Source organism: Sorex araneus, chromosome 5 (genome assembly GCF_027595985.1).
Source record: "Sorex araneus isolate mSorAra2 chromosome 5, mSorAra2.pri, whole genome shotgun sequence".
In the NCBI taxonomy this organism is placed as follows: domain Eukaryota; kingdom Metazoa; phylum Chordata; class Mammalia; order Eulipotyphla; family Soricidae; genus Sorex; species Sorex araneus.
The window spans coordinates 157,823,628-157,847,912 of NC_073306.1; the positions used below are offsets into that span (position 1 = coordinate 157,823,628).

General features: G+C 40.3%; 1 protein-coding gene across 1 annotated transcript in view; it reads left to right on the top strand.

Moving 5' to 3' along the window:
• The window catches only part of LOC101537579 (cytosolic beta-glucosidase), a 109,997-nt gene that overhangs the window by 19,293 nt on the left and 66,419 nt on the right, over positions 1-24,285 (top strand). Inside the window, exons 3-4 of the mRNA XM_004616552.2 lie at positions 11,690-12,486; positions 13,211-13,334. Of these exons, the coding sequence (XP_004616609.2) occupies positions 11,690-12,486; positions 13,211-13,334 (921 nt within the window). The remainder of the gene's footprint in view (positions 1-11,689; positions 12,487-13,210; positions 13,335-24,285) is intronic.

Here is a 24,285-nt window from a genome sequence, read left to right on the forward strand (position 1 = left end):
TGAAATAACCTTTGCAAAGTGCTTTACAAATTGGCTGATCTGTCATAAAAACATTCAATAAACGCTAGCTAGCCTTATGATTATGCATTGCAATTAAAAAGGACTGCGGCCCTATTTGAATGCCTGCATTTATGAGGCATTTTACATGCATATTTTTTCTAACCCCCACAATCAATGAGGGAGGTATAATTATCACATTTTGCAGACATGCTTATTCATACCCAGATGTTTGGTAGATGGAAGGTGTGGCATTTAAGCCCAAGACCTGGCTGGCCCTTCCAAACACAAGGTCACGTGGTTCCTGAGTCCTATTTTGATAAACACAATTGTGCCCACTCATGACTCCCTGCAGCAGCACCTCCCACCCCCACTCTTCTTCAAGGCACTGGACAGGCTTGGAAAGGACCAGTAAAACTTGTAAAAAGTACTGTTCTGTACAGGAAACGTATGGCCCCGGTGTTACAGTTCAGCGAGGTCTTTACAAAGAAGTTTGTTGCTATTGTGTCTTGGAAAAGACGTCACACACACTCATAGGTGAGGCCAGCGAAGAAACTAGGCACAATATTGAAGGAACCAGGAAGGCCCCATTGGCAAGACGAGCACTTATGCAAACCCGACAGCATCTACTCCATACTTTGGGTTTCCAGAGTCCTCATCAATTCTAGAAAATTCTTGAGATGTTTACCTGTTTGCTCACACAGGAAGAGCATCAGGGACTAATAAATCTTATGTCTTTATTGAATCACTAGGAATCACAAAGGTACAAAGTAACTCATGATTGAGTTCCAGGTGGACAATGTTTTGACCCCTTCACCAGTGTCCACTTCCCTCTGTCAGCGTTGCCCATCCCCCTCCTGCTCCCAGCAGGTTCTTTTATCTTTTTACTTTTGTTTTTTCTTTTAGGCACTGTGGTTCACCAGCCTGTTACTGATAGAGTATCATGCATGTCACTTTGCCACCTTTCAGCACCTAATCCTCCTACCAAGTGACCACTTCCCGCCACCATTGTCCTGGTGTTCCCTTCCTTGACCTATCTCCTCACCCGCCTTTCTCCCCAGCGGCAAGCTTCCTACTGAAGATCAGTTCTCGGGCTCCTTTGCCTTTAGCTATCTGTTCTTCACCAGGGCCATACTCAATTCATGTAAAGGGGGATAATCTCCAGATGGTAAAATGGAACTGCAACTCACAGTGGCTTCCAAGTAGTGTCTTACTAATAGGGACAATGCAGTCTTAATAGGTCCTAATTGCTGCTGATAAATTCTTCAACAAACAAACAAATGAGCTAATGTTAGTTTATATATCTAACATTTACGTGGTACAATTTCATGTCTCAAAATTGGTACAGGGGCCAGAGCCATAGTACCACAGACAGGGCATTTGCCTTGTAAGTAGCTGATCCACGTTTGATCCCTGGCATCCATATGGTCCCCGAAGCACTGCCAGGGGAAATTCCTGAGTGCAGAGCCAGGAGTTACCCCTGAGTACTGCTAGGTGTGGCCCAAAATGTAAAAAAAGAAAAAAAGAAAGAAAGAACTGGTACCTTACCTTACCTACCCTTACTTATATTCCTTAATTTAATACCACTGAACACTCTCCAGATTAAAATCCCCTTCCCTTTTGGCAGCCTCAGTGTTGATCAGGGTCCAAGAGTTTATTTTTGCTTAGTTTGTCTATTTCCTCGCGTAGCTTCTCTGTATCCCACACAGATGAGAAAATCCTGTATGCATTTTTGTATTTTTGGATAGATAACTAGGAGTGGAACTGCTGGATCATGTGGCAATCTTTTTGTTTTTATTTTATATTTTCTAGCTTTTGAGGTTATCCCCATCAGTGCTCAGGGGTTACTCCTGGCTCAGCACTCAGGAATTCCTCCTGGCAGCGCTGGGGAGACTGTGTGGAATGCTAGGGATCAAACCCGGGTCAACTCCATGCAAGGCAAATGTCCTACCCACTGTACTATCACTCTGGTCCCATATGGCAATTTTTAAAACTTTTCCAAATTTCCCCAGCAGAGCTGAACTAATTTACGTCCCCACTGGTAGATATGAGGGCTCCTTTAACACCCTTGCCAGTGCTGGCACTTTCTTGACATTATTCATCAGCCTTGCTTTTTGATGTTCAACATGAAGAAATTTTTTGTTCAATTTAAGAATTAATTCACATCATCTTCCGCAGACACTAGCACTCAGTTGTCAGGCCTAGAGTTCTTGGCTGAGAAGCATGCAGAGTAATGCCTGTGGTGTACAGGGTGGGCCTGAGAACTTCAGAGGGGCCAGGCCCACCCTCCAAATAGAAACAAAACTGAACTCAGACCCTTTCAAATCCAGCCTCAGTACCTCCGCCTCTTTCTGACATCACCACATCCCCCAAGGTCTACAAGCTAAAAGTAATCTTTGAATCCTTTCTGTTATTCTCTTCCTACATTTAATTGGTTGCCAAATATGATTTGTTCTACTTTGGTCTTTTCAGATTTTCTCCATCCAGCATTGTTTCTGTTTCTGCCCTAGTTTGGGCATTTCTCATTACTATCAAGGATGAAGGGTACAATCTTGGCAGTTTCACTGGCTCTCACTGTTTCTCTGTCCATTTATTCTTTGACGAAAACGCCATCACAGAAATTTCTCAAAAGCTCTGTCATGTTGACTAACACTATCGTTATCTCCTGCTCCAAAAATAAAAAAGGCCAGATAATAATTTAATGGTCATATCCAAGTATAGTCTACATTCATTCATATGTTATACGGGGTTTTATTTGATTTAGTCTTAATTAACTTCTAAGATTGAGATTTCTCTGTGCCTATGAGCCAAGCAATTTCTCCATATCATTCCCTAAGGATATAACATACTAATTTCTAAATAAACTATGTGTAATTCACCTTTGTAGGAATTTTCTTTTAAAAACAAACATTTATTTGTATTGTCATTGTTGTAGTGTGGACAGTTCAGTCTGAGGCCTCTGAATGTGGCAGTGCTAAGGGGCTGTGGCAGCCAGACCACGGGGACCACCCTGGAAGTGTGCAGGGGCACACCAGAACTCCATCCACCCACGCTCGGGCCTCTTGGGCCCTTCCTCACCCTCCTGTGCTGCGGAATTCTTACCAGGCCCCACCGTACAACACACAGACTGTCTCCTTGGCCTTCTCATTCTTTTCTGCAAGTTCATAGAGTGTAATGAATTCTCCCAGGTCTAACAACTAATACAAGTCAAACTTCATGGTGTCAAGGTGCCCTTCAGGCCACGAAGGGAAGGTGAAATGTCATGTTCAGTGTCATTTGCTCCCTCTGACTCGAGGCCTTCACTTTCCAGTCAGGAATCGCAGAGATCTCTGTGCACAGCACAAGGTGGAGATCATCGTGATCATCGTGTCTTTGTTGTGAAGCTAAGGAAGAAAGATGGGCCCAAGTATTGACTGAAATGCTTCCACAGACTAAAAAGCTGATTCCTGGATAGAGAGAAAATGATTAGAAAGTTTATGATGAGAGTGGACTGGAGTAATAGCACAGCAGGTATGGCGTTTGCTTTGCATGTGGTCGACCTGGGTTCAATTCCTCCATCTTTCTATGAGAGCCCGGCAAACTGCCAATAGTATCCTGCTCCCATGGCAGAACCTGGCAAGCTACCTGTGGCTATTTGATATGTCAAAAACAGTAACAAGTCTCACAATAGAGACGTTACTGGTGCCCACTCGAACAAATCGATGACCAATGGGATGACAATGGCAGTGGCAGATTTGATTATTTATTTTTTTTGCTTTTTGGGTCACACCCAGCAATGCTCAGGGGTTGCTCCTGACTCTGCACTCAGAAATTCCTCCTGGGGTGCTTGGAGGACCATATGGGATGCTGGGAATCAAATCTGGGTTGGCTGCATACAAGGCAAATACCCTACTCACTGAGCTATTGCTCCAGTCCCTGTAGGAATTTTCTTAAAGGATTTCTCCTGTCTGGGATGAACTATCTTTAATCTCCACCTATTCCAGCTGGATATCTGTCTTCCAGTTCAATTGTAGCAGAAATTCTCATCTTCTTTAAAGTTTTTTTGTACTGCAGGACAGAAGGAAGAAAGTTATCTTATCCCATAACACTGTGTAAATCTCATAGGGCACTTCTCACATTCTCTGTTAGGCTGTGAGCCCCTTGAGTTTGATTTAATTCAACATTAAGTATCTATTGTGTGAGAGGAACTGTTAGGTGAATGTAAGAGAGCCTCTACATTTTCTGACATTGTGATAGGCATAATTACCCACACCGAGCAGAGCTCCCGGCAGCCGAAGACCACCGGAACCTAGCTACAGCCATGCCGGAGGCCCCTCTCCACGCGTTGGAACAGGCCTCATGCATGAAGGTACTGGCAGAGGAACCCAGGTGTGTGTAATCCCATCAATGGCCAACATCCAGAGATATACTTAAAAGCAAGCTCTCAGAATCGATATCTTTAGCTTACTTCTCCCTCTGGGAGAAACTGGCAATCTTCTGAGAGTTTCCTGCCCACATGGGACAGCCTTGCAAGCTTCCCATGGTGTATTCATATGCAAAATCCAGTAACAAGCTGGATCTCATTTCCCTGACTCTGAAGAGCCCCCAGTGCAACATTGTTAGGAGGGCCGAGTCGAGATAGACTTCTAAGATTTCAGGGAAAGGACGAAATGAGATGTTACTGAGTCCGTCCGAGAAATCGGTGATTACGGGATTTCGTGATCGTGATCGTGTGATAGGCATGTGTAATTCTGCCCTGTTCACCCTCTCACCTAGTTCAACATTTTGTACGAAGGAATTTGGTAAGCATGTACTGAATAAAGTCAAATTAAATCAAAAACAATGATGAAAGTCACTCTGAATGTAGTAATGAGTGCTTATTGAGGAAGAAATGTGTATGCTCTCCACAAATTGTTCCTGCTTTTGTGGATTCAGTGCTTTGAGGCTGGGTACAAATTAGACAAAATAATAAATTTAGTTAGAAATGAGTTCAATCTAGGATTGTGTGACAATAAGAACCTGGGCTCTCTCTTGTCTTTGGTTTTGGGACAAATCAAGCAATGCTCAGGGCTCACTCATGATGGGCCTTAGGGTAATGATTTGTGGCCAGGGATTTAACCCTGATTGACTGTGTGCAAGGTAAGCACCCTACTTGCTGTACTATTGCTCTGATGCCTGGTCTCTACTCTTGGGTCAGTTCCAACCTCACTAAACTGCTTGTACTCTTCCAAAAACTCCCTGTTGATGATAATGAAGCAGTGGCTCCAACCCTTTCTCGTGTTCTAGTTAACGATTCTAGGCATTGAGACTTTTCACTGAAGTTACATTCAATGATAAGCATCAGAAAATTTAACAAGCCCACCAACATATAGTATGGAACCACAACCTTTTCTGTGGTTTCTAAAATCTGAAAGGTTCTGAATGCCAACCCAACAGCACCCACATTTAATTATTTATTTATTTATTTAATGAAAGCACCATGATTTACACAGCTATTCACAGTTGAGTTTTTAACATACTGTGTTCCAGCATCAATCCCACCCCTGGTGTCAGGTTCCCTTGAACAGGGTTCCAGGTTACCCCTCCTGCCCGAATCTCCCTACCTCCCTCATTTGTGACCTTGACATACACATTTTAAGGTTTGGTTGTTTAAGTGCACATCCCCTGCTTCTTTGCTATTGACTGTGGTTTGGATACTTACCTGTAGCACTCGTCTATACCACTGATGTACCCAGTTCCCCTTGACCCCTGTCTCCTACTGCTTCCCATGTCTCTTCTTCCTCCCTTTATTTCTTTTCTTCTCTATTCTCTCCTCCCTATACTAGGTTTCTTCCCTTTAAAACTTTGTGCTCCCTCATCTAGTAATTTTATATACCACAGGCAAGTGAGGTCTTTGTCCTTTTTTTGGCTTACTTCATCTAACATGATATCTTCTAGTCCCAACCAAGTTGAAGCAAATCACATGATTTCATCACTATTTTCATCATTCCATAGAGTATATGGATTACTTTTATCTTTCCTTTCATCATTTCACAGAGTATATAGACCGCACATTCATGGCCCACATATATCATTGGGCACCTATATTAAGTTCATATTTTAGCTACTGTACTTAGTGCTGTAATGAATAATGCTGCATGTCCTTCTGAATGACTGTTTTAATGTTCTGGGGGAAGATGCCCAGAAGTAGAATTGTTGGATTGTATAGCAGCTCAATACTTCGTTTACTGAGAAATCTTCATATTGTTTCCCGTAAACCAACCACATAAAAAAAAAAAAGTTTAGTTCTAAAACTAATTTGGCAGCACAATTTGACCCACATTGATGTGACCATTTGTTATCATTTCAGTGTTTTCTCCCTGGTTTAAACATTTGTATTATATTTTACCATAGAAATATGAGGGTGTTGAACTGGACCCACTGGAAATGTTAATTTCAAATATGTAATTTGCTTCAAGTTTCTTTTTACTAGAATTCAAGAATTCTTAACATGTTTGTTCTTAGGATTTTCAGGTAAAGGGTAACATGTCTGAATAAATCTGTTAACATATGAAACTATTTAAAAACCACAGAAGTTCATGGGGGACACTGTAGACCAGCAGTGCAAGATTGGGGCAATGTAAAACTGGAGGGTGGCAGTATGGAAGACATCTAAAAAATGGGGGTGTCACTTGTACAACCTCTCATGGTTATGATATCTACTGAGATCACGGGGTTTGACCCCAGCTTTTAAAAAAATCTGTAACTGGTTAATATTACAGGATTTTCCATGAACATGAGGGCACAGGAGGTATTTCTAGTGGGCTGAATTTCAATAAGCAGCTGCTCACTCTTGTGCAGTGATCTGTTGAAGCAATTGGAACTGCTTTAACTCAGAGAGACCATCATTTATTTCTTCTGTTAAACAATTTCTCAAAAAGCATGTAAAGAATTAGAAAAAACCTCATCACTATCCTTTCTGAGAAACCCTCTACTTACTATAGTAAATCATTTCACAGAGTATGGCCCATGTATATCATTGGGCACCTATATTGAGTTCATATTTTAGCTACTGTGTAGCTAAAGCTTGATTAGAGGACATTTGGAAACTTTAAAAAAATCCCTTTTCCAAACTGGAGGAATATCTTATAAAATAAAAATGTTCTATAGCCTTTGTCTTTCATATGTCAAGATTTAAAAGATTTAACAATAAGAGATTGAGTTGGCAACTGAAATCATGTAGTTCTCCCTTCCTCCACTGTTCAAGACATTTTCATTTCTGTCACAAATGTAAGTTTGGGGCATTGATGAGGATACCCAGTACTGGAAAGGAATGGAAAAAAGGATTTTCATACAGAATTTCTCATCACTTTTACATTTAAAATATGAGCACACACTTAACAGGAATAGTATTTCTATAAATTTGCTGCAACAATCTTCATTAATCTCTTACTCCCCTGGGCAATATAGTAGGCTGAATAATGGGCCCCCAAATATGTCCTTGTCCTCATTACTACTTACATTAATGTATTATCTTTAATGTTAAAGGAACTTTACAGATATTTTAGGATCATGAGATAGCAACTGGATTACCAAGGAGGTCTCAATGTAATCATATGCATCTTTATAAGAGTGAGGCATGAGGCTCAGAGCCAGAAAGAAAATATATAAAGAATAAAGCCTGGACAGAAAGTATGGATGATGTACTGCTGCTGGATTTGGATATGGGAAAAGGGGCCACGAGCCAAATATGCAGACCGATTCTGGAATCTGCAAGAAGCAGGGCATGGTTTCTCCATGATAGTCTCTGGAATGCAGTCCTGCTGATAACTTACCTTGATTTTAACTCAGAGAGAATATTTGGACATCTGATGCCCTAAACTAATAAAATACCTTCGTGTTGTTTAAGTCTACTACATTTCTGACAAATTGTTCTAGAAACCATAAGAAACTAATATAAACATTTTTCCAAGAACACCTAGTAAAGTGAAAAAAATTGGTAAAGAATTAATCTGCAGTTATGCGTCATACACATGGTGGGCCTCAGCCAACATTAATTCTCTGGTTAAGACATTTATAGTTTAAGTGGGATAGTAGCAGTTCAATTATTTTCTGTACACAGGCATCATTTTTTGCAAACTTCAGCCACATCCTCTTCTAAAGGAATGTCCCCATTTCTTCATTCTTTATAATTTAGCTCTGTTCCTGGCCACAACTTACTGAATGAAAAAAAATTCTTCCCTTGTGACATCTGATATGGACAACCTCATTGGAAAAGATATTCTTGCACAATTATCTTCTCTTCCAGGGATGTTTGGAATTGAGATCTGAGAGAAAAATAAGTTCAGAACCACCAGGAGGACTGTCATTGGCAGATGGGGTAGCATTTTGAGATGATGGAAAATAAGATGCATAAAGAAAATTAGTCGTTGAAGAAGAGGAATAGGGTGTAGTGGGAAAAGTTGGAATAGGTGTATTTATTTCTCAAGTACAACTTCTCATAGTTGTACTTGAGAAATAAAGATACTTTCAGCTTCTAATTTCAGTTCCCTAGAATTCCAGTTGCATTTATTTCCTGTCGTGAAGTATCTGCTACTTTTCTCTCATTGTTTCTAATCATTTCCACTGCATTCCACACTAACAAGTCATCTGTCCACAATACCACTGCTTTGCTTGGATTAATATGAGTGGGTTCTTTTTGCCATACATATGAATGACCCCTCACCCAAAAATGCTTCATATTTTTGTAGATAAAATGAGTATAAATGGATACAATTCAAACAGATAAGAAGATAGGTCAAATTGATAATATTCCCAGTATGACATAGTTGTGCTCATGGCCAACTGGGCTCCATTCCTGACATCCCTGTGATCCCCCTGAGAATCATCAGGAGTAATTCTATCATGAGTGCAGAGCCAGGAATAACCCCTGAGCATCGTTGAGTGTTGCCGCCAAGCAAACGAAAACAAATAAAAACATTCAAATGGAGAAGGGGAGAGTAAGCATAAAAGAAGGATTTGACATTTAATACTGAAAATAATCATTCCCATTATAAATATTATAAATATTCAGAAGCAGAATACAGCCTAGATGGGCTTGCTTCAGAGTTTTAATATTTCTATATTGATAATACATGATTGTGGGGGAAAGAACGTATTTACTAAGAGGACTACCTGTGAGTGAATTATTTCAACTGGAGAAAGTAAAGAACAATTTAATAATGTATTGTCATTTGATACCTACAAATGATAATAGGTATTATCAATTCTCATGGCGTGATGTTATTTCTTTTTCTCTTTTACAGGTTAGCAAACTTGGGTGTAGTAATATCAGGTGACTTATTTCTGTGGTGCTATAACTGAACTGTCCCACTCTGGAGCTCTTCTCATGAAATCCATAATCTTCTGCATCATGGGAAATTTCCTTTGAGAACTTAGAAAGGAAAAAAAAGACAGAACACTGCACAAACCAGAAGTAAAGTGTACACTTCTGAGCTGTTAAATATTAGTTATGCAATAGTTTTGATGTACCATCATGCTGGGGTACAAACACTTTTAGCTTAAAATATTTTTATCTTCGGTTCAATGGAAAATTATCTTGTTGCTTGAATTACAGTAATTGCCATCATTAATGGTAGTATCATGTCTAATAATGCTCACAAGAGGTAAATCACTTATTCCTTCCATTTCTCTTCAAGGATCTGGTAGTAAGAATCAGCTGCAAAATAGATGATTGTTCTGGCTATTAAAATGAATTTTCCTGGGAGATGTGTGCTGTACATGGGTAGAAGACCAAACATGATCCTCTTAGTGTCTGTATTGCAAATCACAATACCCCAAAGGAAAGAGGGAGACAGAGAGAGAGAGAGAGAGAGAGAGAGAGAGAGAGAGAGAGAGAGAGAGAGAGAGAGAGAGAGAGAGAGAGAGACTGCCTGCCCTAGAGGCAGATTGAGGGTTGGGATGGCAGAAGTGATATCACTGTCACTGTCACTGTCATCCCTCCTGTTGCTCATAGATTTGCTCGAGTGGGCACCAGTAACATCTCCATTATGAGACTTGTTGTTACCATTTTTGGCATATAGAATACGCCATGGGTAGCTTGCCAGGCTCTGCCACGCAAGTGGGATACTCTCAGTAGCTTGCTGGGCTCTTCGAGAGGGATCTAACCCAGGTCAGCTGCGTGCAAGGCAAATGCCCTACCACTGTGCTATCACAGAAGGGATATGGGGGATATTATTGATGGTGGGAAATGTACACTGGAGAAGCGATGGGTGTTGAAATGTTGTATGACTGAAATCCAATCATGAAAGTTTTATAACCATGTCTCACAGTGGTTCAATAATAAATGAATTAAATAAAAATATAAAATAAAATAAAATTGCTATGCTTCTTGTTGTGAAATGTTAGCAAGCCTGGTAACAGACGCTTTAGCAAGGAGGGCTCAGATGTCACACTGTGACAGAAAGAGGGTTGTCACTTTCAGTCTGGCACTGATCTTTCCTGAAGATTTTCTTACATATTTCTCAAGATGAAGAATGCCACACCTCTTAGCTTGAGGATTAAACAAAATATGTGTCATCTGACACTCAGGTATGAAAACAATATATGAGTGCAGATATTATTTTTATATTTAAAGGAAGGAGTTGGCTGTGAAACTCTCGACTTAGTCAGGGAATTCTCACAGACCAGGTTAGAATTTCAGAGAATAGCCCTCAGCTTAACATTCCTTAATATCCCAAGTCCCTGGCTCACTGCCCTTTTCTACTATTTTCTGAAGCAGATGCCAAGTTCTTATGCTTAGTGGTCTCTTTCCCAAGATCCAAAAGGCTAAGGGGCTTCAAGAAGCACTGAAGTAGTCATCTGGTTTAATCCTTAACCTTTATGTTTAAGGCATCTGAGATCAGTTCATTCAATCTACATATATTCATGAAGAGGCTGAAGACATAGTAAAGCAAATAGGGTGCCTGCCCTGCATGTGTCTGCCCCAGGTTCTATCGCTGGCACCCACATGGTCCCCAAAACCTGCCAAAAGTGATTCCTGAGTACAAATTCAGCTGCAAGCTCTGAGCCCATATGGGTGTGGCCCCGAAAGAAGAAAACAAAGCAAATATTTGTGAAGGGCTGGAGAACAGGGGTTAAAGCATTTGCCTTGCATCCTGACAGTTCCAAGTTAGTGGCACCACGTATGGACCCCTGTGCATCACCAGGAACAACCTCTGAGCACAGAGCCGGGAAAAATTCCTGAGAACAAATGGGTGTGGCCCAAACCCTCTACCCAATTTATTTGTTTACTCCAACTTTCTAAGAGGAAGTGTTTGCTACCTTTCTGGTATTGTTCCAGGATTTAGGAGATCTGGAGATGAAGCAGACAGACTAATCTGCTGTCACTGTACCTATGTTTCAGAAAGTTAAGGGGCACATAAAACATCCAAATGTATAAAATAAATTTACTAAGTGTGGCAATAACACAAAGCAATGCCCTAGGAACTTATCAAAATAAGTCTTTGAGAATAAATATCTCCCATGATCGCATTGTCCCATCACACTTACTGTCTCTGATCAGCCAGGTTTTCTCAGACTTCTTCCTGTTGTCCTCTTCAGTCTTCAACTGATTATATGTAGAATGTAGTAGAAACTTATAAAACATAAATTATGTAGGAATTTATCATGCCCCCCTTAAAATGTATTGCTAACATCCTAAGCATAACTACTCAAATTTTTTCCTCTCTCTTAGGAGTTGACTATTACAACAAGATCATCGATGATTTGTTGGAAAATGGCATCAAGCCTATAGTGACACTCTTCCACTTTGATTTGCCTCAGGGTTTAGAAGACAAAGGCGGTTGGCTGTCAGAGACAATAGTTGAATCCTTTGACAAATATGCTCAGTTTTGCTTCCGTACATTTGGGGATCGAGTCAAGTTGTGGATCACCTTAAATGAGCCTAATCTGTTTGCCCTGATGGCATATGATCATGGCACATTTCCTCCTGGTGTGCCTCACCTAGGAACTGGGGGTTATCAGGCCGCTCACAACTTGATTAAAGCTCATGCCAAATCCTGGCACAGCTATGATTCCTTATTCCGAAAAGAGCAGAAGGGTCTGGTGTCCCTGTCATTCTTCATTGGCTGGGTGGAACCAGCAGACCCCAACTCAGCATCTGACCAAGAAGCTGCTAGGAGAGTCATGGCTTTCCATCTAGATCTTTTTGCTAAACCCATATTTACTGATGGTGATTATCCTGAAGGGGTCAAGTCCCAGATTGCCTCCATGAGTAAGAAGCAAGGCTACCCATCATCCAGGCTTCCGGAATTTACAGAGGAAGAGAAGAAGATGATCAAAGGCACTGGTGATTTCTTTGCTGTGCAATATTATACGACTCGCTTAGTCAGATACAAGGAGAACAAGAAAGGAGAGCTGGGTGCTATCCACGATGCCGAGGCTGAAGTTTTGACAGACCCATCTTGGGTCAATTTGGACTGGGTCTATGTAGTGCCATGGGGAATACGTAAATTACTGAAGTATGTAAAGGTAAACACAATTATTTTTATGTTCATGTACCTCAATGAAGGTGGGAAGAAAGGCATACGTATGCATGTATGTGATCCTAAATAAGGACACTTGTAGGCAGTATTACAAGCAGTTGTTGGGAACAAAAAAAATTAGAATTTAAGTGGGTGAGGGTTTGCTAGCTCATAAGGGCTTCAAAATCTGTGATTAAAGTGGTGATTCATTATTCAAGTCAGTCATGGTCTTAGAAGTAGATTGAATACATTTCGTTTTTTTTTTCAGGCTATGCTATGATTATGATTTTTAAAAAGGCATATCAAGGGTTGACATAGCTGGGCTCTTTTGGGGGGTCCTTTGTTTTGCTGGATAACATGGAGGTAGCTGAAATTAAAATTGCAAGTGATTCATTTTTTAGATAGCCTCTAGTGGGGAAAGAATATAGCTGCTGGCCAAGGGGTTAAGGAGCAGTGACAATCAGCAGATGTTGATGGGAAAGAGATATTTCTGTCTTCTTATGATAATAAGAGTCATTTAACTGTTTTCATGGACATTTGCACAGCTTTGCTTTTCCATTGTTAGTCATGAAAGGTCAGTGCATGGAAAATTAAGTTAATGGGGTCAGTGCAATTTGATGAAAACCAGTTTGGAGATTGGAACTTAGAGAAGATAGAAAGACACCTGATTTTATGAGGGATTTTTTTTGGGTATATTTGTTTGAAATAAAACTTGTGCTCTCTTGTTCTAGGAAATGTATAACAACCCTGTAATTTACATCACTGAGAATGGTTTTCCCCACAGTGACCTCACGTCTTTGGATGACACTCAGCGCTGGGAATATTTCAGACAGACATTTGAGGAGCTGCTCAAAGGTACCATTTGAAATGATGAAAGATCAATTGTACAAACTTAATATAATTTTCCCATGCACCTATTTAGCGTTCAGTAAAAACCAATGATTTTAAAAGCTGAAATTCATGTAAATCAGTGTAAAGGTATATAATTAAGAGAGAGGAGAAAAAATATTTAGGAAAGAAGAAGGTGATGATGTTGGCTAGCTTCAACCTCCTGAAATTTAATCAAGTAAAAAGCTACTGTCTACAGTATTTTGTGACTTCTGGATGAAGGTTACTTAACTAGAAGGTGAGGTGGCTGCTGGGAGAGAACATTAGTTATTATAAAAAGATTAGCAGTGACCAGCTAGAACATGCTGATTTGCATATTTTAATATCATAACTAGCAAAGATAAATTGGCAGACTTTTTTTAAGGAACCAAATTAAGCATTTGTGCAATAAACACTAAAATGGCATGAGTCTTTGATCAATGTGGGTTTCATTTATGCTGTAAATTTGTAGTGCAGTAAGAGACTTTTTTTTTCATATAGAATTTGTATATTGTGTTTCAGGACATTGTGATTTTTCTTGTAATTCTTTTCTCTTCTGGGATTCTCTTCATATTTGAAAATAAACGTAAAGCAATAATTTTTAGCTCATAACACATATCTCTGAACTAAGTAGCTTATTCCTTTTCTACCTCTTGGAACACTGCTAGAACACATGCATTTAATTTATCTTCCATCTAAAGGAATCAAAGCAACAAAGTCCAACAGAAAATGAAATTTTCAGCTTGATTGCTTAATATTGCTTAATAGAGAGAAGGCACACTTCTCTCTTAATAGTTGTGTCTGAAAAACCATGGAATAATTTTTTCTAAAATTAATCCATGATATATAGGAATCAACCCAAGGATACCAGGAAAGTAACACAAAGAAGACTTTTTCCATAACCAAAACTATATTGACTCAATCCCACAGTCAGTTATGGATTCTTATTAGCATAAAGGATCAGATTCTTACAGTCCTACCCAAGTGAAACAATTCACTTGTGTAATGCAAAATAGATTTTCTGGGTGTAAAACCAACTTGTGATAGGAATGGTAAATATCTTGTTTTTAGAGCTACTCTCTACTTTCTGTAAATGTATCCTATTTATAGTTAATAGATACTTATTACCAGGTTTGTCCTGAAAGTATGGTGTACAAATGACTTGTCTACATTTGTTCTGCATAACCTAATACAACTAAATTGGATAATTTAAAAGAAATGAACAGAATCTTAGGATCTTAAAACTTCTCAAGATGAAATCAGGAGAAAACAGAAAACATAAATAGCAAGGGAATTGAAATAGTAATCAAGTCTATCTCAAACAAAAGTCAGAGACCAGATTTCATTAATGAATTATACTAAGCCTTTGAAAATGAACTACTACATAACTTTCTCAAGTTTTCGCTCCCATAATGAAGAAAAAGTCATTCTTTCAAATATGTTTTATGATACCAATATTATCCTGATACCAAAAATCAGACAGGGAAATAATAATAATGAAAAAAGAAAACAACAGACAAATATCCTTGATGAGCAAATGACACAAAAATCCTCAATAGATTTTAGGGAAATGAATTTGACAATATATTAAAAAGATTAGGCTAAAAAGAAGAAAAGAAGAAGAAAAAGTGTCCTCCATGAGGTAGGTCCTGGGGTGGAAAGAGAATCAGTGATCTGATGGAGGGAAATGGACATTGGCAAAGGGATTGGTGTTGAAACATTGTATACATGCAACTCAGCCATGAATATAATTTTGTAATGTATGCTGATTAAATTAAAATAAATAAATACAAATACTATCACTCCAGCACAGTGGGTAGGGCGTTTGCCTTGCACACAGCCAACCTGGGTTTGATTCCTCTGTCTCTCTGGGAGTGCCTGGAAAGCTATGACCCCCACACGGCAGAGCCTGGCAAGCTACCTGCGGCATATTCGATATGCCAAAAACAGTAACAACAAGTCTCACAATGGAGACGTTACTGCTGCCCGCTCGAGCAAATCAATGAACAATGGGATGACAGTGCTGCAGTGCTAAATATAAGTACAAAATAAATCTACCCCCCCAAATAATAAAAAACAAAAGGAACATGCTCTATGACCAAATGGTATTTATTCCAGGGATGGAAACATTGCTCAAACATGGCAACCATATTAACAAAATAAAGATAAAAACTATATAATGAAAAAAAGCAACAAAATATTTTTGTACAAAAGTCAACATCTGTTTATGTTCAAAACTCCTAAATTTGAAAAAGGACATGTTTTGACGGAGTAAACACCATACAAAACAAAACCCAAATCATTTTGAAAAATGGAAAGCTTTTCTCTAAGATCAGGAACAAGACAAAAAGGTCCATCTTAACCACTACTATTTTACCTAGTATTGGAAGTACTGGTCAAAGCAAATAGACAAGAAGAAAAAGAGATGGGATCAAAATTGTAAAATTAAAAATAAATTTATCACTATTTGCAATATATATAGAAAAATTCTAAAGAGTCTGCTAAAATCTATTAGAAACAATAAACAAATACAGTAAAGTGGGAGGATATAAATGTTCAAAAATTCATTACATTTTTGGTGATTCTTATGTTATTTTTCTTGAACTCATCCCATAGCTCTCGTGTATGCTGTTCATTTCTTTTCAGGTTATGTTCCACCTTCTGCTGTTTTTCCACTAGGAAAACAGCTCCTTGTCTTCCTGGAGCTCCTTGATCTTTTGCTCAGCTTCTATTATTCTGCCATTCAAAGCTTCAAAGCTTCTGTTGTCTTTTATCACCTACCATGTTCTTCTTTTCTGTCATTTCTGACTGTAGCAGACTTTCATTTTCACTCTCATACTTTCTTGTGCTTTTCTGATTGTCTGTGCTATGTTTTTTTTTTCTTTTTTTTGGGGGGGTCACACCCGGCGATGCACAGGGGTTACTCCTGACTTTGCACTCAGGAGTTACTCCTGACAGTGCTCAGGGGACCATATGGGATGCTGGGAATCAAACCTGGGTCAGCCCCATGCAAGGCAAATGCCCTACCTGCTGTGCTATCGCTCCAGCCCCTGTGCTATGTTTTTTTTTTTAACTCTTAGAATATCATACTGTCATTGGAGACATTTTCTGAGGATTTGCTGGTGTTTCACTTGTCACTTGTATCACTTATCTTCCCATTGATCTTCTATTTGCTCAAGCAGGCGTCAGTAATGTGTCCGTTTGTCCCTGTTGTGTGCTAGTGTAGCCCAATGATATGTGCTCGCTCCAGGAACAGGAAGAGTCTCAAACCAATTCAGGGTTTTGACAAAGAAGTCTGACCATCTCATTGGTGGGTGACCACGCGGTCTGTGGAATCCAGTCAGGTAACAGCTCTAGTCCAATGGTCGTCTCTGAATCACATTACATGTCCAGCCCATCTGATTTTTGATGTCTTGGCAAATGAAACAGTGTCCCTGATTCTTGACTGTCAACAGAGGTCAGAACTCTGGGTTCCTTCTCTCACTTGAGTGAGATGTGATATTCCAAGCATAGCTCTTTCGATTCCTCTTTGGGATACCCGAATAACCTTCTCATCCTGTTTGCATAGGGCCCCAGTCTCTGAGGCATACATTAGTGCAGGAAGAATGGTGGAATCGAAAAGATGTCCTTCATCCTCTTAACCACTTCTTCGATGCTCTTGTTTATGTCTTTGATTTTGTGTTATGTATTTCATTTCTCTCATTGAGCTTTGTGGGCTTCTATGTGTTTTCCCCACTGGTTTTTTTGCTGTGCTGGGGTGAATTTTTTAAATTCACCCTCTGGGAAATGCTGAGGGATTAAGCTAGAGAATGCTCTCTGTCATATCTGCCCATGCTCACAGAATGACAGGGAGAATAATTTTGAGCAGCACGTAATTTTTTTCAGTAGATTTGTCACATGACTTCTTATGTGGCTTGTACTTCAGGAGCTGTAATATGAATCCTTAATGTGACGGAGGTCATGTGGAAGCTGTTGGGACCCACCCAATAGGGATGGACACTGCTTCCTATTCTGGAATAGGCTCACTGATATTTGCCAGAGGCAGGCATCACCTAGTATGGTGGCACAACAAGCAGAAGGTCAGGAGAAATCCACTGGAATTTTATAAGCAAACAATGAACTGAAAAAAAATCCATGACATAACATTAAAACATTAATTGTTCACAGATTCTTTGTGTTACTTTGTTTGGGCTCTTGAACAACATTCTCCAATGCTTTGGGGACCACGTGATGCTGGGAAATCTAATTAATGTTCTCTGCATGTTCGGCATACATACGCCTCAAACCATATACTATATTTTCATTTCCCTCTTTACTGATTCTTCAGATGATTTAGAGTAACTATAATTTGCACTTAATACTATATATATTTTAAAAGTAGTATTTCAAAGAATCTGCGTATTGACCAAGAGCCCACATACAATTATAACTATTTTGAACAGCATATGGTGATAACTATTTATGATGTATCATAGTGGACAACAGATTTTTAGTCTTTAGGGAAACTCAGTATATGATCTCTTTTCTTCCAAGAAATATCCACTTACCCATATCCCCACACTCCAAATGCACAGTTTTCTAAGTAAAGTTACTTGGTGTAATTATAGCACATGACATAAGCTGAACTAATCCTATTTCTTTCTTGGTAATTAGACTTGGACCAATCAGTTTGCTTCTTAGTTTGGATTGGCAGAGGGTGTAACACTGTGGCCCTTTGGTTGCGAAGTTCTGCCATGAAACGTTATGAATAGTGAGAAAGAGAGAGGCAGGGAAGGGGAGTCAAGAGTTTAGGATGGACTCAAACCCATTGGTTTTCTTGCTGTGCTGGGGTGAAGCAAAGCTTCCCACGGGCTTTTCCTCAGACCCAACTGCATGTTCTCCAGACACTTTTACTTTTACTTATAATTAAATGCTCATTCTGCTCAGCTTGATTCTCAACGACTTTCTATCACTTGGAAGAAAACCAACCTTAATTGATACCATCATGTGACTCTTCCCCTCCCCCACTCATTTTCAGAGCAGTGCTATGAGGTCATTGCTCATATTTTACAGATGAGGAAAAGGAGTTTTCAAGGACTAAATTTGTTCATTTTACAAAGCAGCTGAGTGATATTTCCTGGAACAAGGCGGACTATGCATATCATTTTGGGGGCTACTATAGGTTTTGATAAGCTTAGTGAATCCAAGGATTTCTGATTCAGGGTGCTTGCTCTTCTACCATTCTGCAGAGCGACTTTCTCACCTGTGACACTCTGGACGGGTCTTGGCTTCTTTGGAAGTGCTTCACACTCTCTTTGCAAGAGCCAGCAGGGCAAGCGACCTTACACACGGCTAAGCTAGCCACATCTCCGCTCTCATAAGAACGGAGCTGCATTTACTAACGGGTTTCTTGAGACTCCTCCAAGGTAGCACTGATGATTTTGATGGGTGAGAACTATCCTAGGAAGAAGCACCCTGGGAGCAATTTAAAACAACCAGCCCTGGGCAAGACGTTTGCGTTAAAGATCGCGGGTGTAAGCCTTCCAGCACGGGGGTGTCAGATGGGTGTGGGCACGGCAGTTCCCAGGAACACAGCCATTCCTACAACACACTCCAGGCACGCAGACAGGCACACAGCAGCGGCACCTGAGTTAGATCCGTGGCATCCGCCTGGAATTCGTGCTGATCTCTTCAGGTCAAATCCCACAGCAATTAATTGAGCAGTAAAAAGAAAGCTAATGTTCCCGTTTCCTTTTGAGACTAGGAGAAAATAAGAGGCAGAATGTCATTTCAAGACAAAGAAAGAAATCAGCCAATGCCATTGAATCAGGGCACTGTTTCAGCAGCTTTAAGTAGGTGCTGTGCACCGTTTATTTTTCCTGCCCGCCTGGGTTGCCTTTGTTCTTAGCATGACTGAGTTTTGCACATCAAATTGTGGTGCTCGCACACTTGGCTGCAGTGCTTGCCAGGGTGGAGTTTACATTTTAGTTGTGGATACTGTATAATGGTGTATGTGGGAGGGGTGGGGGGGGCTGCACTCATTCTTGACGAGGTGTTTGGGCATGCACTGGTGTTAGTGCTCACCAGGTAACTGTGATGCTTAGGAGGGTGCACTTCTGGCTGCAGAGCCTATGCCTCTTTCCCTGATACGGGGGTCTCACACTTTTGTTGAAGTTCTCTCTCTCTCTCTCTCTCTCTCTCTCTCTCTCTCTCTCTCACACCCCCCCCCCACACACAGACACACACGTGGTGGTATGCGGGAGCTCATACACTTTGTCACAGCACTACAGTTCCCCGTCTATAGAGTGCTGGTATTAAGTTCTGCACACACGTATATCATTGGGCTTCACATGCTCAGCCTCATACTTACAAGGCAAGGGCTTTTGTTGAGCCCCAGAACCCTGCCCCGTCCCCCTCAAGAAGGTATTGCTTTAATTCCTGTACTGATAGAGAAGAGAAATAGATGCAGCAGAGGAAACAAAAATATGTGAAATAGCAAACATAACCAGGCTGGCTTTTCACCATTTGTTCAGTAAGGATTTTTTTGTAAACTGTTAAATCTTTCAAACCTTCCATTTGTTTGTCTAGGGGAATGGGATAATATTCTAATAAAGATTCCACTTAGCCCCTCCTTCCCCACACCCCACGCCTCCTGAGGCTGGGCCATAGTCAGTGCCTAGCCAGTGTAACAATGATTCCTATGAAACATACTCTCTTAAGATGATCAAACAAACTTATTTTATTGTTTAAAAAAAGTGATGACTCCAGGGATATGCAAATCAAAACAACCATGAGATATCACCTCACACCACAGAGAATGGCACACATCCAAAAAACAAAAGCAACCGCTTTTGGAGAGGATGTGGGGAGAAAGGGACCTTCTACACTGCTGGTGGGAATGCCGACTGGTCCAGCCCCTATGGAAAACAATATGGACGCTTCTCAAAAAATTAGAAATTGAGCTTCCATTTGATCCAGCAATACCACTTCTGGGAATATATCCTGGAGAAACAAAAAAGTAAAGTCGAAATGACATCTGCACTTATATGTTCATCGCAGCACTATTTACAATAGCCAGAATCTGGAAAAAACCCGAGTGCCCGAGAACAGATGACTGGTTAAAGAAACTTTGGTACATCTATACAATGGAATACTATGCAGCTATTAGAAAGGATGAAGTCATGAACTTTGCATATAAGTGAATCAACATGGAAAGTACCATGCTAAGTGAAATGAGCCAGAAAGAGAGGGACAGACATAGAAAGATTGCACTCACCTGTGGAATATAAAACAACAGAGTAGGAGACTAGTACCCAAGAATAGTAGTATATAATACCAGGAGGTTGACTCCATAGTTTGGAAGCTGGGGGAAAGTCATCCCAGATAGAGAAGGGAACACCAAGTAATATGTGATTGGAGATTCCGCGTGGGAAGGGAGATGCGTGCTGAAAGTAGACTAGAGACTGAACAGGATGACCACTCAATACCCCTATTGCAAACCACAACACCCTAAAGGAAAGAGAGATATCAAATTGGAATGCCCCGCCACAGAGGCAGGGTGGGGTGGGGGGATGGGATTGGGGGGGTGCCATCATCTTCAAGGAGTTCACCTTTCTCATGCTATAGGAATCTTTATGGTATTAATAAAATTTGCTTCAATCCTTCTTGCTTTAGAACCAGCAATCAAGTCTGACTTTCTAGGTAACACACACACACACAGACACACACACACACACTCATGGATACCTCTGTTATCTAACGCTGTTGGGGAAATGAGCAAGTGCAGGAAATCAAGGAAAGTGATCAGTGATATTCAGTGGGCTGTAGTTCACCCACGACCTAAGCCCTTCCCAAAGGGGCTAGAGAGTGTCTAACCTGATCTTTTCTGCATCCCACTGTGGCACTGCCCTTCATCAGACTCATGCGCTCTTATCAGTCTGCAATGCCACCCCTTTGCCTCTTTCCACACCCTATGCTGTTTGTTTGCAGATCATGAGCAAGCTTGAAGTCAGACCAGCATTTAAAACTGTTTGAGATTTGGCTCTGCTTCTCTCAAGCTCAGTGATTTGAGGGAAAATTTCAAGCAAAGAGTGGACATCTGGTCTTTAAAATAAGGATAGAAAGAACATGTATCATTTCATGTTCAAAAAATGAATAAGGTCATTCTTACAAATTCTAGAGTCTTGAGGATTATGAGGCTTCTGCAATGGCTAATTTGGGGGAGTAGGGTTAAGAATTCTCTGGGAACTGTGCTTCTATAATTCCACCTTCAAGCCCCATTTCTGCAGAAAACTTGATGTTCCTTACATATTACCTGAATTTGAAGGTGACTATCAGAGAAGGTCTAGACAATGAACAATGAAAAATAAATGATTAAATCATTGGGTATCATTTTTTTCTCCAAAGAAATATACCCCACACATTAAAAAAAAACACCAAAAAAAAATCCCCCCAAAAAAACACCAGCTCTGCCGTCTGGAAAGTTTCTGAGCCAGTCCAACTTTCCAGACAGATCCATGCCTGAGTTAGCACAGTGGTAGATGATTGTAGAGAAGATTTGTTAATGACCAGCTTTAGGCTTTTAATGACAAAACCCCTCAGCAAGATGTCATCAAAGTTATTGAAGACTTCACTGAAAGTGTGGAAGCTGATGCATTGCAACAAGAAAGTTATAAATCTTGCAGCTTGGGTATACCACCAAGACAAGATGCTGAGCACAGAATCACCCTGCTGTCACCTGTCAGCATCTCCCTCCCCTGGTCTCTTCCCCTTCCCATGAAGAGCCAGGAAAGGAGAAATGCATCCATTTCCCAAAGCAGTGCAGGCCTGGTAGCCACCTGCCTCGGCCAATTTCAGATCACAGAGGCTCATTTAACTGGACAAAATGTGTTAAGCACCTGTGCTTTTTGAAATGTGCATTTAAAAAATCCCAAGAATTAAGGAAAGATCTCAGAGGTTAATATGTTGACCTTTTAGAAAATGGACCAATTAAAAATCCATTGCAGCTCAGAATCGAGATCCAGCTACCCGAAGGTAGAGTCCCGCTCGACATCTGTTCTTTCACTGCTTCTCAAAGGAGACCTTTGTCGCTTTGTCCCAGTGAAGCAGTTCATCTTTGGGCTCAGGTGAACTTCTTGAAACATATTTGTTTGACTTTGGGTCTGTGTGGGGAAGACAATACTTGATATCATTGCTCTCCGCTACCCTGGGTGGCCATAGACAGGGTTAGAATTCAGAATAACCAGACTCAGCAGCTGCACATAATTGTTATTATGTCAGCATCTGGGCTTAAAGATTTGAATAGTTGCTAAGAACCTATTTCTAATTTATTTACGTTACCAATTTACATACTCAGGCCACACATAGACTCAGCCTGAGATTACAGTTTACCTTCCAAGGCTATTTCTTATTTCTGTCCGCTGGCAAACTTACTTTTGGAATGTGACAGGGTAGAATGCCTGCATTTCTGCCCTGCACTTTTGGAGAGTGAACACTGAAACCAAGTCCTGTATTCTAGGAGTGTGCCTTTGCATGGGTTAACATTAGAATGTTCTGAATGTCAACTTCTACCCTTGTTAGTGGGACAGCTTGGCAAAGTTAGTTGACAAAATAAAATGAGATAATTCACATATTTGATATATTTTATGTAACTTTTAGGAGCATCCATCACTCTGGCTGAAATATATAATTTGGACCTCAGCTTTCTCTGTAAAGGGTGGGGTTTGGTTCTCATTAGCAAGATCATTTCAACATCTACAAATCTGAGTTACCCTGATTCTTACTTTATTGTGTGTTTTAAACTGCCTCGATAATGGGATCTGCTTAGGCTCCTCAAGCCCCCATTAAAAAAATTAGTCATGGTGAAGTTACAAATTCTTTAGGAATGGGTTTCAGGCAAACAGTGTTTCAATATCACCAGTGTCCTGTCAATATCACCCTTCACCAGTGTCCACTTCCCTCCACCAAAGTCCTCCAACTACCTTGTTTGCACTTAGGATTTTTAGAGAATATGATCTATGACCAAATGGTGGTGTAGTACTCAGTAATCAGTACTCAGAATCTCTTTCTCTGTCTATCTCTGTCTCTGTCTCTCTGTCTCTTTCTCTCTCTCTCTCTCACACACACACACACACACACATGCTATTTTTGTTAAGCTGTGCCTCGGGTTTATCAGATAAGGTGCATCCTGCTATGATCAGACACTTCCATTCAACAGGTGCACCCTATTAGAAACATAACCTCATGTGCATCTGCTTTGTGAGAGCAGAAACCCCGGGGCTGCCCATGTGAGAAGCAGTCACATATAGGAGCATATAGGAGCTCTGCCCTTGAGCATTCTGAGTGAAGAATATTCTTTCTATTCGCTTGCCACAGCATTCAAATACTGAGTGCTGTTCCCTCACTATGGACAGGCCTCTGGGGTTCTTTGAGCTTCACTTCCAACTGTTCTTTACCTAAGTTACTCCAATATCCATTCCTAGTAAATTTTATGATTTCTTTAATGTTTTTAAATATTTCAGATTATTTCAAAAACGTCAATGGAAGCTTACTTTTTAGAATTGTAAAAGAGACCTGCAAAATGATTGGAGTCAAATTTATCTGAGGAAAATTTACTTTTCCTGTATGAAGATCTTGAAAATGGGAGAAAGTGTGAAGGTTTTGACAATGATTTAAAAAGTTAAATACATTCCTACCAGCAGTGAAGGAGAGTCCCTTTCTCTACACATCCTCCCTAACACTGGTTGCTTTTGTTCTTTTGGATGTGGGCCAGTCTCTGTGGTGTGAGAGGATCTCTCACTGTTGTTTTGATCTGCATCTCCCTGATGATTAGTGATGAAGAGCATTTTTTCATGTGCCTTTTGGCCATTTGGATATCTTCTTTGAAAACATTTCTGTTCATTTCATCACCCCATTTTTTGATGGGGTTGGATACCTTGAATATCCTTGACATCAACCTCTT